Raw genomic sequence first — 19533 nt, forward strand, 5'->3', positions numbered from 1 at the left:
ACATTTATGACAACAGCTAATTTGCAACCAAAAGGTGAGTGAGCGTAGCGAACGAACTTCAACTTGGAGGCGAGTGACCGTAGTGAACGAGCTAACCTGAAGGCAAGTGAGCGCAGCGAACGAGCTCCAACCTAAAGGTGAGTGAGCTAGCGAACAAACTTCAACCAGGACGTGATTGAGCCATGCGAACGAGATAATCTTGAAAATTAAGAAGTTAAACGGGGCAAAGCCCGCGGGTTACAGCTAGTGTTTATATATTTATATATATATTTTTTTTTATATCTTACTAGTATTATAAATGTGAAAGTTTGTGTGTTTGTTTGTTTGTTTGTGTGTTTGAAGTTTAACCACACATTAATTACTGGATGGATTGGGCTCAAATTTGGCATGATGATAGCTCACATTCCCGATTAACATATAGGCATATTTTTATCTCAAAAATCCTTTCGGGGCTCTGCCCCAGTGGCTCTAGAGTTTCCCATGTTAACCTTATGAGTACTCATATTTAAATGGAATTAAAGAATTTAGTTAGTTGTTTCAACTAAAAAGGTTGGTTCTATGATATGCAAAGGCATTAAAAGTTATAAGATTTACCAACAGGATGCATCACTATTATTTTTTTTCATTTATGAAAACAGCTAATTTTTGAACTAAGCACCAACAAAATACTGTGATACACAATGAGAACTGTCTGTTTACAGTTATGTTTATGTTTTTAATTTCACGAATAATTTGTGATATTTTGTGAATCTTTAATAGTTTATTTTTTTCTATTGTTTGGGTGAAGTGGTAGAACATTATGGCTATGGTAGATGTGTTATACTATAGTATACCGTAAGTTTATCATACTTTGTCCTCCCTCATTGCAAACGCTAAGCTTGAGGTATAACTGTACTAAGCATTTTATACTTATATGCCACTCCTGTACGAAGGACGGGTACTCTGCTAGTATATATATATATAAGTGTCCGTTAATAACACACTGTACTAAGCATTTTATACTTATATGCCACTCCTGTACGAAGGACGGGTACTCTGCTAGTATATATATATATAAGTGTCCGTTAAACACACACACGAACTTTCAGATTTATAATATTAGTAAGATATATTTATTTATATGTATATGTATATATGTGTCCGTTAGCACGATAACTCGAACAAAAATTATCCGATTTTGATGTAATTTGGTATAAACCTGTAAAGCTACATTTTATTCGAACGAGTTCGCGAACCAGCATGATCAGACCATGGGAACGGGGGTTTATAGGGGGTTTTATGGGGTAAAAATGGGGTTTTCCCTTTTTTGACCCTAAAAAGATAAAATTTTTGAATTTTTTCTCAACTATTTTGTAGAGCTTAAAAAAAGAAATAATATAGTATATTGAAGCATTGTTGTATGCCTAAGGGTTACGGAGAAAATTCAAAAAAGGCAAATTTAAAATTCCCATATTATTTCTTATGGAGAAAATGAAAACTCTTGTAGTTGACTTGTTTATGGATATATTTTGATCAAATTTGCCAAATTTATTTACTTCATACTACACTATTGACGTTCGGCTAAAAAACACTGTTTACGTTACCCGTAGCAGCAAACCTAAGCACTCGTTAAATCTAATGTTATTTAAATTGGGAATAAATATGGAAATGGACTATGGAAATATTTTAGTTTAGTAAAAATGTAATCAGAAGAAGTTGAAATTCGCTCAGTCTGCAGGTTTGCTGCGGCGGGGGTATTTTGTAATGTTGGTGTGTCCATGACCGTACGCAGTCATTCGATAAAGTAGACACGGTGTTAATTTTTGTTTATGAGATATTTCAATTGCTAGATTAACCTAGAAGTCCACTTTGTATCCTCGAACATGAGGTGCAGGGCTACCGCCAGAACAGAGCCAAATAACTCGTAATTTCACGACCAAAGTTTCACGACCATCGCGGGTTTTTTCACGACCAATCTAGCCTTATGGATTATAGTGTGTTAGGTCGTGACAATAACTTTAATATAATTGTAAATTGAACAGTTAGTGCAATTGAAACACATATTTTTATTATATCTAACAGGATAATTGAAGGATTGTTTGGAAAGATTTAGATTATTCCAGACAATTCACGACCGTACCGCTTGTCCCTGACCATCACGTTTATGATTTTATCATAACAATTTCAAAAATTAAAATATCATCATATTTCAATGTTTTATACACAAAAGAAGCACACCTCTATAAAAAAAATAAAGATTTTTCGGGTCTCAGGTAAGTTTTTTCAGAGTTATACAAACTTATAAAAGATTTTATTGGCTTTTTTCCAATTTTTTAATTTTTAAAATTTTTTTCTAGAAAGACCAAATATACTAAAAGCTTAGTGAGCTGTTTATTGTATAATGGCCATAAGAGTAAATTAATTTATAGCAAAACATAGTTATAAAAATAATTATTAATTATAATTAACTATTTTTAATATGCAGTTTTATGTCCGTGATGGTCATGACAAAATTTCGTGTTTTTCCATCAAAGAGGCTCTATTAATAAACAATTACCAAAGATATAATAAAAAAAAGTTTCAAAAAACAGAACAAAAAATGTTAAAAGTGCTTTTCCTGAAAACGTACGTTTTTAAATTTTTACTCTCTTGCATAACGTGTAACGTTCAAGATTTGACCTGACCCGACAATATACAGGGTGTTACATAAAATATTGTTCATTGTCCATTTCATTCATCTTCTATCAGTAACGTTCTTTCTTTTGCAAACAAAAGCTAGGTTAGTATAACTATGGTATAACAATAAAATTCAAGCGCACAGCTGATTTCTAGCGTTGAACGATGTTGGCTTCATAGAGGTATATATTATTAAGTTGAGCACTCAATATTATTTAAATGGGTTTCATTACTTCACCGAGTGAGTTTTTGAAACTTTACTTCACGAGTGAAGTAAAGAAGTTGTATACATCACGCTTGGGAGGGAAGTTTAACATATTGCGGGTTAGGTAAAATATTGTACGTCACTCGTCCAAAATGTGTTTATCGGACTAAGTAACGTCCACACAACATACAACATATTACACAACATTCAAATGACTTTAACGACTGAGCAAATTATTATGTTTTAATGGCCATGAGCTTGGTGAATAAGGTTTCTGAATCAGGTTGTAGGCAAATAACTAATTTAAGTATGGCATAGGCCTACATGAAATAAAGAGCTTTTGCACCATTATAAAATAAAATATATTTTAGAATACAGTATTACTTTAATACTTACATTTCTGTTTAGATTCATGACTGATAATCATTTCATTGATCAAATAGTGCTTGCGTCTCATTTGCCACTTAACAGTCTGAGGAATATCTGGTATGAGCCATTTGACCAACATCACTGCCATCATGATCATATTCTGTTAAATCATAACATCAGATTTAACATCACCACTGCCATCATGTTACATCACAACACCAGATTTACAAGCACCACTGCCATCATGATCAGATCATGTTACACCACACCACCAAATTAACCAACACCACTACCATCATGATCATATTCTGTAAAATCATAACATCATATTTAACATCATCACTGCCATCATGATCATATATTATGTTACATCACAAAAACAGATTTACCAGCACCACAGCCATCATTATGGCTTGATGCTCTTTTCATAGCTTCATAGCTAAATATGTAGACAGTTCTTTAGAGATCTTTGAGGATTGGAAAAAAATAAATCTAAAATGTAATATATCCCTCTGCCTCATTATAGATTTAAAATAGTTTAAAAAAATCTTATTTCAATTACTGTTACATAAAGTATAAAAAGGGTTAAGAATGTGTTTGCCTATAGATCTTATTTGTGTTAGATTTACATACAAGGTTCGTGGATTTAAACTCAACATAGCTATTAAATAACTTTCAGTGTACAATTTAAATACAGATGAGATACCTCAAACACAATGAAAAATGTAAGACGAGCAGCAAGCACCATCCAGTATAGCTTTGTCTCTTCATATTTGTTGTCAGACCACGGAGGCTCTCTATAATCAAAATACCTGAAAGACATCATACATTTTGACAAACAAACTTAACTCAATGAAATATTTGTAGCACTGGTAAAATAAATATTAAATCTCCTTATGTTAATATGAGCGACTTCCATCATGAATAAATTATAGTTGATTTTATCCTGTGGTGTCCAAAATATATTAGCCTATTTGGCGAATAAAAAAGATAAATTGTACCTGTTGTTGAATTGTGGTCCAAGTCTTGTACTTAATGGATTTTCACATTTCGACATGAATGCCATTGTCAGATCTGTACATGAACTAATCTTGCCTGTTGGGGAGCGAGCTGGCGTAGTGGTTAGAGCCTGTTTTTTTTTTGTCCTAGGACGCTAGGCACGAGCCTGGGATTGTTTTTCACATTACTTCAGGCTAGACCTAGGGGTTGCGGCATTATCACTTAGATAAAATCCATTGGTGACTTGGCGGGGATCGAACCCGGGACCTCACGGACCGAAGTCCCGCGCTCTAGCCACTACGCCAGCTCGCTCCCCCACAACCCCTAGGTCTAGCCTGAAGTAATGTGAAAAACAATCCCAGGCTCGTGCCTAGCATCCTTAGGACAAAAAAATCTTGCCTGTTGAGGGGTGTCGGTAGTTCACAAATAAAACACATACTCAATTAAAACACTAGTCGTCTTTTATTTAACCTGGTTTTTTTCGTGACACGTGCACAGGGAGGACGATATAGAGGCGTCACGAAAGAAAAGCGTTGTTAAATAACAGAGTTTTGTTCGTAAACTTTCAATACACCTCTTCAGGGAAGATTAGTTTTACTATGGATAGGATTCTGGTGTTTGCACCGAAATGCCCATAATCCAAGGCCAAAACTTGGACCACAACGTGACAGCAGGTTTTTTTTATCTTTATGTTCGTCAAATCATAGTTGTCACTGACATAGATGAGAGCAAAATAAAATGAAACAAAAACTACAACTAAAGCTAACCTACAAACCTTGCTGAACAATGAAAAGTTTGACTTCACCTGCAATACTCCAAAGTGGTGTTAGGTTTCCCCACCATATCCAAGTCCTGCAAAGCCATGTAGGACAAGGAACGGTTCAGAAACCCCGCCGTTCCGTAGTCCTGGCTTACAGCAACCCTGTAGACCATCCTCGGAATAAAGTTGGATGTGAATGCAATGATAAACCCCTGTAACCAAAATAGTTAACTCTAGAGGTATGGTTCTAAACTAAAAACAAATAAAATTCTGAGTTCACAAAACATGTCCTTGACAAGATTCCTATATTTTAGGTAACGGATACCTCTCCATTTCTTGTGGGGTTCTTTTAAAATTACAGTATTACTCTTTCCTGTGTGTAATACATTTAGGTTTATCTAAAGAAATAAGAGTATGTAGTAAGCTAAAATTAAGGGCTAAACTTCGTAATGAGAAATCATAAATACTTTTTTGTACCTTTACTTATTTCACTTGAGTTTCTAAAACCAGCAGTCTATCGATGCAACAGGAAGTCAAAACGCACATTGCATCATCACGCCCTGGTCACTTAAACCAACATGAACTTGTTGCAAGTCTTATTACTTGAAAATCATTCAAGATCAAGCTAAACAAATAGTTAAGATACATGTATATCTATATAAGATAGACACCTCTAGTTATAACACAAAATGAACTAATTCTTACATTTGTAAAAACAGCCAAGTGGGAAATATACTTTAAGATGTCAAACCAAATTCCAATGTCCTTGGTGCGTCTCAGCGTCGGACGCCGATGATAGATGAGAAGTTTTTGCGAGTCGATTCTGATTTCAAGAATATTGTTAATCAACGCAAACAATGGAGCCAGGGGGAAAGCTGACACAAAAATTGTGACGAATCCGTACTGAAGAACTGCAATAGGAAAGAAATGTTGTTGGATATTTTCTAAAATAGAACAAATTTACATCTTCATTATGTATTCATAGTGTCAACAATAGTACCTAAAGTCGGGACCACGTAAGTTTGCAGTTGGTGGCAGCCAATCACAAGACAAGGCTAGTGCGACGTTGCCACATTGCCCGTTGACAACACTAATTAAAGTATACTAAGCAATATAAAATCAGCTGGTGTTAACAGATTTGGCAACACCGCATGGTTCTCATTGGTTCATTCAAAACCATATGGTAAATAGGCTCCTCCCTCAACTGCAAACTTAAGTGGTCCCGACAATAGCGAATAATTCTATGGATTGGCAGGATTTGACAACTTGTTTTGTTTGTAACCAACCATCACAAACACCACTCACCCATGTCCAGGTACTCGGGGAACAGAGTCCTGGGTCCTCCGTCAGTCAATAGGAAATCCTTCTCCCATTGACTTATCTCTCGGTCGTCCCAGGACCTTCGGAAACTACTGAATCTCTTCCGCCAAAACAGGGTGATGATTCTGGTAGACAGTTTATTTTTTAATGCATTGAAATATAAAAATATAGTACTTTTCAAAGGATTTTTCATTAAGAAAGGGATGAATCTGAGATTCCCTGAAGAAATTAGTGTCCAGAATTTAATACATCCTTTTTCAAATTGCATAAAACAGATACTTCGACTTGTTTAAGTATCCCCCATAGAGGAGATTGATGACAAGCATATAATTTTTTTTAATAAACTCAGTCCCTGAATTCTTATGTCTACAAATAAAATATCTAAACTAAATCACTTTCTAAGAAAATATCATATTCAATCATTCAAACATGTTCATTTTTATGTAATCCTATACTCTAATATGAGCAATGTTTGCTTGTATGTATGTATGTATGTTTGCTCAAAGATCTCGAAAACGGCTTCGACGATTTTCTTTAAATGTTTTTTTTTTTTTTTTTTTTGCTTACTTGTGTTGTAAGTAGTTTATTTCTGGCCCAAAAACGAGTTTACTGGAGTTAGAATTGCCAACAAAAATCTAATTACCGGTACGTAGAAAAATGAAACTAAAAGTAACATTTTTTTAACATTAGTCTTATGGGTTGCTAAGTAACCATGTTGGTCAAATGAAATAACAAGGAAAAATTAAACAAAAGACTTGTAAGTTGTAACATGTGTTAGTAATAAGCCTCAGTATACTGGCAAATTACAAAGGAGCGAGCAGTCCGGAGTGTGGGAACTGTTTATGACGATTAGATTAAGGTATCTGCAATCCTAAAATGCTATGGGAAGGAAGGGAAACAGGCCCGTGACGTAGGAAGAGGTGTAAAGGCGGGCAGTGTGGAGTGTGGGCACTGAAAACCGTTTGTAGCAGTTAGATTAATGTATCTGCAATACTGAAATGCTATGAGAGGGGATGGAAACATGTCCACGACATAGGAAATGGTGAAACAAGTATTAAAGGCTAGCAGTACGGAGTGTGGGGAATGTTTGTGCAATTAGATTAATGTATCTAAAATACTAAAATGCTATGGAAAGAGATGAAAACAGGTCCACGACGTAGGAAGTAGTAAAAGTTTAGCATCCCAGAGCATGGGAACCGTCTGTGGCAGTTAGATTAATATATCTTCAATCCTAAAATGCTATGAGAAGGGAAGGAATCAGGCCCACGATGTAGGAAGTGGTGAAGGAAGTAGTAAAGGCTGGCATCGCAGAGTGGGAGTGGGGTTTGTGGCAGTTGGATTAATGTATCTGTAATACTTAAATGCTATGAGAGGGGATGGAAACATGTCCACGACATAGGAAATGGTGAAACAAGTATTAAAGGCTAGCAGTGCGGAGTGTGGGGAATGTTTGTGCAATTAGATTAATGTATCTAAAATACTAAAATGCTATGGAAAGAGATGAAAACAGGTCCACGACGTAGGAAGTAGTAAAAGTTTAGCATCCCAGAGCATGGTAACCGTCTGTGGCAGTTAGATTAATATATCTTCAATCCTAAAATGCTATGAGAAGGGAAGGAATCAGGCCCACGATGTAGGAAGTGGTGAAGGAAGTAGTAAAGGCTGGCATCGCAGAGTGGGAGTGGGGTTTGTGGCAGTTGGATTAATGTATCTGTAATACTTAAATGCTATGAGAAGGGAAGGAAACAGGTCCATGAAGTAGGAAAGTGTGAAGGAAGTAGTAAGGCTAGGAGTGCAGAGTGTGGGAACTGTGTTTGGCAATTATATTAATGTAGGCTATCTGTAATACTTAAATGCTATGAGAAGGGAAGGAAACAGGTCCATGAAGTAGGAAAGTGTGAAGGAAGTAGTAAGGCTAGGAGTGCAGAGTGTGGGAACTGTGTTTGGCAATTATATTAATGTAGGCTATCTGTAATACTTAAATGCTATGGGAGGGAGGGAAACAGGTCCACATTGTAGGGAGTGGTGAAGGAAGTAGTAAAGACTGGCTTTGCACAGTGGGAGTGGGGTTTGTGGCAGTTGGATTAATGTATCTGTAATACTTAAATGCTATGAGAAGGGAAGGAAACAGGTCCATGAAGTAGGAAAGTGTGAAGGAAGTAGTAAGGCTAGGAGTGCAGAGTGTGGGAACTGTGTTTGGCAATTATATTAATGTAGGCTATCTGTAATACTTAAATGCTATGTGAGGGAGGGAAACAGGTCCACATTGTAAGGAGTGGTGAAGGAAGTAGTAAAGGCTGGCTTTGCAGAGTGGGAGTGGGGTTTGTGCAGTTGGATTAATGTATCTGTAATACTTAAATGCTATGGGAGGGAGGGAAACAGGTCCACATTGTAGGGAGTGGCGAAGGAAGTAGTAAAGGCTGGCTTCCCAGAGTGGGAGTGGGGTTTGTGGCAGTTGGATTAATGTATCTGTAATACTTAAATGCTATGGGAGGGAGGGAAACAGTTCCACTTTGTAGGGAGTGGTGAAGGAAGTAGTAAAAGCGAGCAGTGTGTGAAGTTTGGGAATGGATCAATGTATCTGCTATACTAAGATGGTTTCAGAGTAGACTATTGATTTTCGCAGAGCAAGGCTTGGTCCCCAGGTACTGGTACAATGATCAGCATCAATAAATTCTAACGCTAAAAGAAAGCATTTGTTTAAATAACACGAAGGGTAGAATAAAAAGCAACAGAGGATTACAAAATAATAATTAATACATCTAAATTACTTGAGGTAGGTGGGAAATTCTTCTATGGAATAAACAGGTAGGTTTGAAATGTACTCTTGCTTGGGTTGGGTGAGAAAAAAAAAACTTAGTTGATGGGGTTGTGCTACTTTTGCTGGGAAAAACTACAAAGTTCTTGGATGATTTGCCATTTAAAACAATTTACCATATTAGCGATAAGGAAAATAAATTAATTAAAGAAGTTGGAAGATTTATTATTTAGAAATATTTACAGCTAAAGACATACCATGTGTTTTGCTTTTCACTTTGTCTCTCAATACCATGACGATACACTTTACCTATTTTTGTTACTTTTCTGATATAAGTGTCATGCATTAAAATTAGTGGTTAGCAGAGTGGCTACCGTCTGGAGTGTACCACTTCCCTTTATAGGAATAGTTTGTAAATTTTGTTTTAAAAGTATTGATTCTGGTCAAGTTGTCAATGAGATCCTATTCATTGTCATTCTAGTCTCTAACATAAGATTCGGTTAGTTGGCTGAAATTATTTCCCCTAGTTAGGTTAGGGGAAATGTGTATCTAAAATTATATTTTATACCTTACTTTTTTGCTGACCATGTTAATGGGTCATAACAGTTGTATAGCTCACCATAAGTCATCGCCTAAGTTTGACTTGGTAAAAGGTTTGTGAATTCGACAGAATTTAGTAATTTAGATCAGCTCAATCTGTCGTCGGCACTCATCAACTATGACTATATTTGATCAAAATCTGGCTACAAATTTAATATGGGGATGGAATGTCTAGTTGTAATTAATAATACTAATAGTCAATGATTGTTCTATGCTATTTATAGGACAATAATATGAAACTTACGGTCGTAATATTTGACTGAGTGTACGGAAAGCTCGTTTGCCGATCATTATCACAGCCAGCTGCTGTGACAGTTCTAGCATACAGCCTCCTGCACCACACTACAAGAATAAGTAAACAACTCTGTAGAATATGTAAAAGATAAGCAGTTATTTCTGTTTCATCAGTAACAAAATGGTTGACAATCTTAATGATCAGCTTTTACATTGGTAGATTGGCTGCATGAATGTAGAAGCTTCAATGAAATGGAAATTCATTATTGAGGTTATTGCACCTCAAAGTCCATTCTTAGAGCTGACCTCTCTAAAGACAAGGCAACAATGAATTGTTTTTGTGTTGCACTTTTATAATTCCTCAATCAGAAATAGTGATTGAGCATAAGGCACTTTAGAGTCATGCCTTCATCTCAGAAAGTTAGAATGGACAAATATTAAAAGTAAAAAGAGATAAATAAACGCCTTAAACTGCTGAAATCCTTAATGTGACTAAATCAAATCTCATCTATAAATTTGAGAAAAATCCTTTTTCATCCATGAAACCAGTGAAGAGAAAACAGTACACTATAAATATACACCTTTAAGTACATCAATAGCTTTAACTGATAACTTATAATCCAAGTTAATATCAAATTTGCTACCAATCTTCAATTTTATAAAGTTTAACTTCTGGAATGGTTCCTCTCTAATAATTTTGTACAAATATTAACAAAATATTCCTCAAATAGTAACAATTTGATATATTTTTTTAGTTTTTACCAACCTCTAGCTGTCTAAATCCAAAAACCCTAAAATAACCAGAAGGATGACCAGTGAATTTCCCTTTGAAGAAGGCGATGTAGAATATGGACGAGTAGTGGTTTATAAATTCCAACATGTACATTTTTAGAGTCAGAGAACTGTCAAATTCCCTCTGTGTGCGTGGCATTTCCATTTCAGTCAGAAACAGTGACAGTTTGCTGTAGATCTGTGAATAAAATTTGTGATCAGCTATGAATCGTAAATCAGTCCTGGGTCTATGTCTTACAGGCATTGACTATTAAGTCAATGATACAGGAGACATAAGGCATAATGGTAAAAGCCTACTTTCTAGTGTACAAAACATCTGTTTAGAAAAAATCATATGGTAAAACATAATGATCGTAATAAGACCAATAATTAAATTTGACTTAAAACTTCAATAATTGGTTTAATTTGCAAGAATAGATTTCTAGAATTGGAGGTATGGTGCACAAAACTAGGAACATCTTTGTTTCTTCTACATTATCTGCAATTCTTTTAATTTCCTCTCCTATGGTCAACTGTGCATTAGCACAACCGCAAACGCTTGAACCAGTTACACATATGGAGTTTTATTCCAGACAATAAAAGTATGACTTAAAATAAAACCTAAAAATGTTTACCCTCTATACAGAGACATCCCGGAATGCTAATCCAAGGGGATTCTCCACGAATAAAATTCTGTGTTTGCTAAATTTTTTATACTGTTTGCTGAAGACTCTACATTACATTTGAAAGTACACTACCCTAAAAGTACGCCACTTACGGGACTGAACATCAAAATGCAGATGAGATTGAGGCAAGTAGCAGATATGGATGAGATGATGCCGAGAGGTAGAGCAGTCAACGCAAACATGTGGTACAGAGTAACACCGATAACAGCTGCTACAGCCAGTGAAACCTGACAGGAACAGTGAGTACATCAACAACCGAATATGTCCGTGACTAAACTACTTATAAAAAAGCAAACACTCTCTATTATCCATATAGTTATTCTCTATGACTATATAATGAACAAGGAAGCTTACAAATACACACAATGCGCAACATAATATTTCAAAATAACTTTAGTAAAATCCCATCACATGTATGTAAACAAGTATTTATTGTGGTTCACAAACATTCAAATTGTTTTAACCAAAGAAATTAATCCATCTGTAAACTATTTTTTTTTACTCTAGATTTATAACCCAAGAGTAAAATCACTTACAAAGTCTACATAGAAAAAGGGAACAATTGACATCAGAGTACTAAAACAAAACAGGACCTGAAATGTTCATCAAAACCGGCTTTATATTTAACTTTGATGAACTTTTCTGCACTAAAGTGTACACAACAGTAAAGTGTGTAGGATTTAAAGACCATGTGGTAAAAAGTGTTAATGTTTCTGGGTTAAAACTTCAGAACGGAGATCTGGGTTTATGGCTGAACTCTTACCAGCAATAGCACTGTAGTGATGCTTATCACTTTTCCTGGGAATATCATCCAAAAGCTCAAATTGGGCTCACTAGCGTTTGTAATAAAATTCAGCTTATGGCTGACTTTTTTATCTGCAGTTAGTTTGGACAGCTTTGCGGCATATTCTGGACGAGGGTTTTCATCTCTGTCGTCAAGAGATGTCAGATCCCAGCGGAGGGTTATTTCCGCTGAGTATCTCTTCCAGCATTCAAGAAAGATTGCAGCTGGAAAACATAAAAAAAAACTTAATACTTGGTTTGTTTAGGATTACACTTTGTAAATCTTATATTTGTCCAAGTCTGAGGCCCCTTTTTTCTAATGGAAGTAAATGGTTACCAGTACTGTACCATGTTTAGTCTGTAGATTTGAAGAAGAACATTTCAACCTCCTTCTAATCCCAAAGTTTTGCAATTTTTTCATCAACATAACTAGAGCTTAGATTATTGTGATTTCAATTCACTGAATGATTAGGGCTTATTTAAAAAATAATAAGCTTTGAAATTATTAGATTCCTACCTACTTATTTTCTAAGTTTACTTAACAGAAACCATTTACACTCACCCCAAAAAGAAATAAATACAGCAAAAACTACAGTAGTAGAATTGTCGAAGATGTAGAGTATTTCTGTTTGCAAGCAAGTGTCTGATATGTTCACAAATTTGCAGTATCTGTCACACAGCGGACACATGACGTCTTTTATTGCTCCGTCACAAACCTCATCTCTGAAATAAATGTTTAAGGGTTTACTTTAATATAGTCATAAGAATCCCCTTCGGGGAGTCAAAAATGGTAGTTAAGTTTTGAGGATTCTGTGGTTCTTTCTAAAGAAGTTTGTACTTTGACCTAAAAATTTTATTGAAAATTTAAAATTGGGTTGTGGATAGATGAATTCGGTAGAATAAAAGACTTATTATTATGATGGGGAATACAATATGCAGGTTACCGTCCAAACTATTTAATTTCAAATAAAACGTACACAAACAAGTAACCTATATATAACCTCAAAATAAATCTCAATTTCCAATAAACTTCTCTCCAAAATTCATGTTTTCGGCCCCTGGACTATATTGTTAAGACAATAATAGGTTTTTTACATACCTAAGTCAAATAGTCCAAAAATGATATGCTCAACAGCTTACATGTTTCGTTGCGAAGACAACATTTTCAAAGCTTGCAACTCGTCAAAAACACATTTAAAACACGGACACGAACACAGAAAACATTAATATGGTACGAATACACGATAAACATTTAGATAGCGCTATCATAATACTGATTTGGTCCGGTGCGGCGCGGGGCTGGTAGCAGACTCAAATGACACATATGAGTCTGCTACCAGCCCCGCGCCGCGCCGGACCAAATCAGTATTATGATAGCGCTATCTAAATGTTTATCGTGTATTCGTACCATATTAATGTTTTCTGTGTTCGTGTCCGTGTTTTAAATGTGTTTTTGACGAGTTGCAAGCTTTGAAAATGTTGTCTTCGCAACGAAACATGTAAGCTGTTGAGCATATCATTTTTGGACTATTTGACTGAGGTATGTAAAAAACCTATTATTGTCTTAACTTCTCTCCATTGGACTTCTATTATTCATAGTCCTTTCACAATATTTAGGCAGTTTGAGGGGAAGTTCCCCCACCGCCTTTTGTTAATTGCTTAATGTATGTTGCAGCTGATTGACGTTTTGACAAATCTCAGCTGTTAGGATCAAGACGTGGAGGGATGGATTTCTTCCCCATAAACCACCTACATTTTTTGAACGGAGTATATAACAAACTAATAAGATCAAACTCAATTTTATTACCAACATTATTCATCATAGAGTTAATTCCTAACATTGTATGCTAAAGAAAGCAAATAAACTACCACTTTAAAAATGTAAAGTTCATACCAAATCTTCAACTGGGATCATTAACAGTGCTTATCATTTTATTGTACATCTCATCTAAAATGTGCAATGCTTACATCGTTACAGCAGAGGGTAATAGTAATATTGACGTCACGAAGCAAACAACAGCTACAACAGATGCTGGAATCAGCATTTTAGTGTAGTACCCCAGCCAGAGGAAATACAACGCAGTCTTGACTCCAAAATATTGCCTGATATGGTCAGCTGGTTGTTTCTTGTACCAGTTCTTGAAAGATGCCCAGTAGTGGTAAAACCTGTAGCGCAAACTACCCGGCGTCTCTAGATCACCCTAAACAGAAATGGTATCATTAATGTTTCAAGATACACTGACAACACACATGCTTTTCTGGGAGACTGAGATGGTTGTACAGGCTCAGAAGAGTTTTTATCAGGGACAGCAAAGTTACAGCTGAAGCAGTCACTTGTTCTGTCAGTGTTTACCTAATGTTTGGAAACAGTATTTCTGAAAAGTAAATGTACAGAAATCATAATCTTTAAAACTCCTCTACTTGCATATTTTTCCTTATGAGTTTTGATTATGTTTCTCACTTGGAAAAGCGGCCAGAATGATATTAATGATTGTGTTTGTTTAGCGATGGCATGCTGCTTAAGTTTCTTCTCAAGCAAGAACCCCAGGACTTTAATGAGAATAACTCTTTCGTGCAAAGGTTTTTTAGCTGAGTTTTTACATAGAGGACTTTTTTAACTGAAGCGTAAATGAAGCATTTGTAACTTTTTTATTTAGAGGAAAAAGATTACATATTATTATAATTGAGATTGTAAAAGTGCACATTCATTTAGACAACCAAGGGAATGTTAGTACCACTATATAACCTTCTTACTCAATGTTATGTATATTCCTTTGTTAACAATACGACTCTCATTGATAGTTATATTTGGAACGGAGTAAGAATATTTTTTTACTGATTAAAGTGTGTTTTAAATGGCTTACATCATGTAGTGGGTACGATGCGGTGTATACTCCATGCAGCACCAGCCTATTGATTCCAAACTCAAAGACATTTATCTTGCCTTTTTTTGTGTAAAGTGTTCTTTCCAAAATGAACTGAACAATCCTGGATTTCTGTGCTGATGTGAAAAAGCCAGGAGATCCCACATCAAATCTGAAAATTAAGAAAAGAAGAGATTGGGCAATTAAGTGTTTCCAATGCTCTCATATTATGGAAGCACTCAAAATTATGTAAAGCCCCATTGCAACCCATATGTACCCCATTGCATACCTTCACTAGGAGATAGTTTTAGGACTTAAATGCAACGTTTTGATTTCAAAGTAGTTTGTGAATGTACAAAATTTTGGTTTCTTTAGGCGACTCCTAGTGATGTCAAAGTTAAGCATGAATCAGCAATACTACTTATTCTTATTTACCTAACTTTACTCTTATGTCAATGTTAAAAACTTTTTAATCAGCCCATTCAGCTATTATTTTCCTATTAGACTAATGTAGGGAATCAGTTGACTAAGGAATGAACATAATAATGCGGCTGAAGTGAACAAGTAGGGAAATATCATGGAGTAAACTTGTAACTTGTAATTTTCTTACTTTCAGGCAATGTATGATTAATTTGTATATCTTTTATAGCTTACACTCACCTTTATTGTTCTCTTTAAATTAATTACCCAACAAGCATTAAATGAAATCAAAAAGGTTGTCTTTTTCGAGTACCTATCTAATTTGTATGTCTTTGTGGGATGCAAGAAAGGAACGTTTCCTTCTCTGAGGAGGCGGACATTTTAGGGGTCCCAGGAAACGTTGGTTCTGATACCTTAAGTCTGTTTGGCTGTCGACTAAGTACTTGATGAGTCTTAGATATTCACAAGATAAAAACAAAGGCAAGTAAAGCTCATATTTACAAAAGAATAGACAGGGATTCTTGGGAGAAGAAACAATATGATTAACCTGAGCACCACCAATACATGAACAACACACTATGATAATGTTTATGAGGTTTATATTGTCATACTTTCAACGTCTTGTCAGTTCACTTACTATTTTACAGTGAATATTATGTAACTTACAAAAAATCTCTGGCTCGCGAGTAAGAGGCAGTCACCGATTTCCCACAGTCTGGGAAGACTTCAGGGTTTAATTCACAACAACTCAAGAACGGACATAAGATTCTGCAGCAAGATTTAACTGTAGATCGAGTACTCTGTCCATCTGTTGTGATAGATAGCTGAAAAATATAACTTTGCATTTTAAGGGACAGAGACAAAATTATTTTATAAAATAATAGTACTGTAACTTTTTATTTCCTTGACTGAGATTTTGTACGATTTGTGAGTTTATGTTTTAAACTACCCTTTTATAATACAAATGTTGAATTAATATTCTCATTTACATAAGTGTTAGGTGCTCCATCGGGATATTTTCCATTTGCAGGGTGAAGTACACTTTTTTGCGATGAGCTTTAAGCGCCAGTGAGTTAGCAGTACTGCTACTGACGAGCTAAGCTGGTAAGACAAGGGTTATGGGTGTATAACTATAATGATTTGTCAAAACTATTTACATTTTTCACAGGCATTTGCATCTTCAAGATCTCCGCGTAGCGCTGAAGAGTCTCCATCGGAGCGTGGATTTTTATAAAATGTAATCCAGAGTCAGGGACTGTCTCGTGCTCCAATTCTAAGCCTTCCTCTCTTAAGTTGGTCTCAAAAATCTGCAATTAATTGAAAATGCTTGTATTATACAGTATGAACACTGAATCTATTGGCTCAAAAATACAACTGGAACTTGACTAAACATTTTGGAACAAAAAGTTCTTTGTCTTTCTTCTGTATTTGTCAATTACCTGATAAATGCGTTTTCTTGAAACACTTTTGTTTGGTGTCATAAAATGGATAAATACATATCATTAACTTACTTAACTTTCATTATGCTTACTGAGCTACCTGTTGAAATCAGTTAGACTTTGTGAGAACCTCAAGCATATAATTTTTAACAGTCTGTATGGTTTGGTTAAACTAAATTATTTAAAAGTATACATTAGGGTACTTCTTTTTCTTCAACCTTTGTAAAATAGCATGTTCAATTTGGTGTGAATTAAATTTACTAATCTCTTTGGTTAGTTGTTTGACATCTAATTTAATCAAATGAATCTATAAAATTAGGTGAAATAGTTAAAGGAGTTCAAAAAAAGCTGTACTCACTGTTCTCTTATCAGAAGCTCTTTTAGAATGAGCTTTGTGGCTGGATTCATCCCAAACAATTACCATATCAATGGTTCTCTCACCATCTTTGAATGTCCATTGTTTCTGTTGAACATTTTAAAAGTCAAATATTTTAATTGTATAGAAAGTAAATAAAAGATATGTCTACTAACACTTAAAACATATATTTATGCTTATACTGTTAACTCACAAGATGGAAAATATATAAAAGATGGTAAGTGGGGATCGATTTTGATTGGACACTCCAATCATCATCTGTCCCAATAGGCGAATAACCAAGTACTTACTTGATACTTACTTATTACTGTACGGTAGGCTACTTATTATTAGGTTCATATAGAACAATGTATTATTACTGCTTTTAGACCTCTTTTATTATGACCTGAGAGTGATAAGGTACACATTGGTAAAATGTATCCTAGAGTTTGAGAAAAACATTAACCCTTTTGACTCTCATTTTAGGGCTCCGCCCAATGCCCTAGGTTTAATTAGGTCATTATGCAAATCATTAAACCTGCCAGTATTTAAACTTAAAATTATAGTTTACTAATAAAAAAAATAAAAAAAAATTCCCTAACAAATTTTCATTTTTTTAAAGCCGTAATGTGATGTGGTACGGTTGGGAAACGGCCGATGTCGGCTCACGGCCGACAAGAGGGCCAAGTTGCCATCAGTGCGCATTTTTAGGATCATCAGGAGGAGAAGATTCCTCAGTGTAAAAATGTAACAACTAACCTCAGTATAACCTTGATTGTTCATTTTCAGTTTTCCCTTTTCAACGTAATTTGTAGGAATCAGTTTTATTCTCTCTGGAATTAGCTTCATGAAACTTGATACAAGTAAACAACTCTCTAGAAAATAAAGTGGAAAAGATGTAGATTAATAAAACTTTACATATTCGTTTAGAGAGTCTTATGGTAAAATACTTTTTCATAAATAGGAACAGTAGTTTTACGGTGTGTTTATATTTATAGTCTAAATTAACTTTGATTAATGCAGATGCAACATATAGTGTATTATTACTCACATTTTTTAGTTTCTGTAATATATTTTAGATTTAATTGAAACGATTCGACTTCTAATAGGCTACAGCTATTTTTTCAGATTCAGTTCAAACATTCCATGTGAGATCTAGCAAAAATGGTAGTAATGTAACAAGAGCTCATAAAGCAATTTTTACTATATTTACTGTAATTTCAATTCATAACAAGTATGAGATCTTTGAATATTGTGATTTAGCAAACTATAAAGGACTCAAGGACCTGCTGTGGTCTAACCTATAAGAAATAAAGGAACTTGGAAAATACCAAATACTGTCTACGAAAAAAGATCTTAGTTACTAGTTACTGCACCAGACATTGTTGAATTTTTGTAAAAAAAATCTTGTACAAAGAATGAATTTCTTACAAACACGACTCAATCACATACAGATTAAAAAGCTTATTAATAAAAAAAAAAAACTTATTACAAAAGCCTTTGCCAGTGGTTAAAGCTGGGGTTTTCTAGGCGCAGAAGCGGAGAGCGGAGAGAGGAACGCGGAGAGCGGAGAAGCGATTAACATTTTGTTCCGCTCCGCTTCTAGGAAACAGTAACATTAAATTACCTAAGACAAGTGGAGTCCGCTCTCCGCGTTACTCTCTCTCCACTCTCCGCTTCCGCGCCTAGAAAAACCCGGCTTTAGAATATATAATCATAATTGTGTTGGTTAGTCTATGATATAATTAAACACATTTATACCTACACATTTTAAAGTTGCATGGCTTTGAAATTACGATTAGTTATTCCATCAAAATCCTGAAAAAGAAGCAACATTCAGCACTTTGTTAATTCACAAACATAGTAATTTGGTGGTTCTTCGATAGTACTAGTTCAAACAAGACTTGTCATTTTATTTATTTTTGATTTAAAGGTTAGATAAACAAACAAAATACTAGAGCACCATTTCAATAGAAATATCAAACAGCTGTAATAACTGACCTTTGGTTAAAAATACTACCACAGACTAACCAACACAACATTCAGAACTAAAACGAACAACTTGTTTTATTTCCCATTTGAACAGCGATACGGCGATACTATTATTTTTGCTGGAACTTTGTTGACACAGAAATTCGACGCTTTCTTAAATATATCTTATATTAATTACAGTAGTGAGGAATTGACCGAAATGTTTTGAGATGAACAGTAATTTAATTTGATTGGCGGTTTTTGTATATATAATATCATTGAATACGTGTTGTAAAAGGAATAGTAATTTATGGAGTTATAAAGTCACTTTTATCTGTTTGTTG

At 34.9% G+C, this 19533-nt stretch overlaps 1 protein-coding gene across 1 annotated transcript; it reads right to left on the minus strand.

The window, feature by feature from the left end:
• Nucleotides 1–3256: 3256 nt before the first annotated feature.
• On the minus strand, nucleotides 3257–19128 carry LOC128982577 (anoctamin-4-like; the record flags this gene model as incomplete). The annotated part of the gene is made up of 17 exons (XM_054401535.1): nucleotides 18980–19128; nucleotides 17978–18093; nucleotides 17222–17326; nucleotides 16582–16731; nucleotides 16091–16248; nucleotides 15005–15176; nucleotides 14109–14341; nucleotides 12703–12863; nucleotides 12121–12365; nucleotides 11450–11584; nucleotides 10667–10870; nucleotides 9911–10008; nucleotides 6294–6433; nucleotides 5694–5899; nucleotides 5034–5200; nucleotides 3936–4041; nucleotides 3257–3389 (listed from the first exon to the last, which is right to left on the minus strand). Coding segments are annotated over exons 2-17 (2503 nt in total), but the record flags the coding sequence as incomplete, so codon positions are not given.
• Nucleotides 19129–19533: the final 405 nt, after the last annotated feature.

The sequence above is a fragment of the Macrosteles quadrilineatus genome, unplaced genomic scaffold (assembly GCF_028750875.1).
Source record: "Macrosteles quadrilineatus isolate MER2022 unplaced genomic scaffold, UCM_ALF_1.0 Scaffold_641__1_contigs__length_41276, whole genome shotgun sequence".
In the NCBI taxonomy this organism is placed as follows: Eukaryota; Metazoa; Arthropoda; class Insecta; order Hemiptera; family Cicadellidae; genus Macrosteles; species Macrosteles quadrilineatus.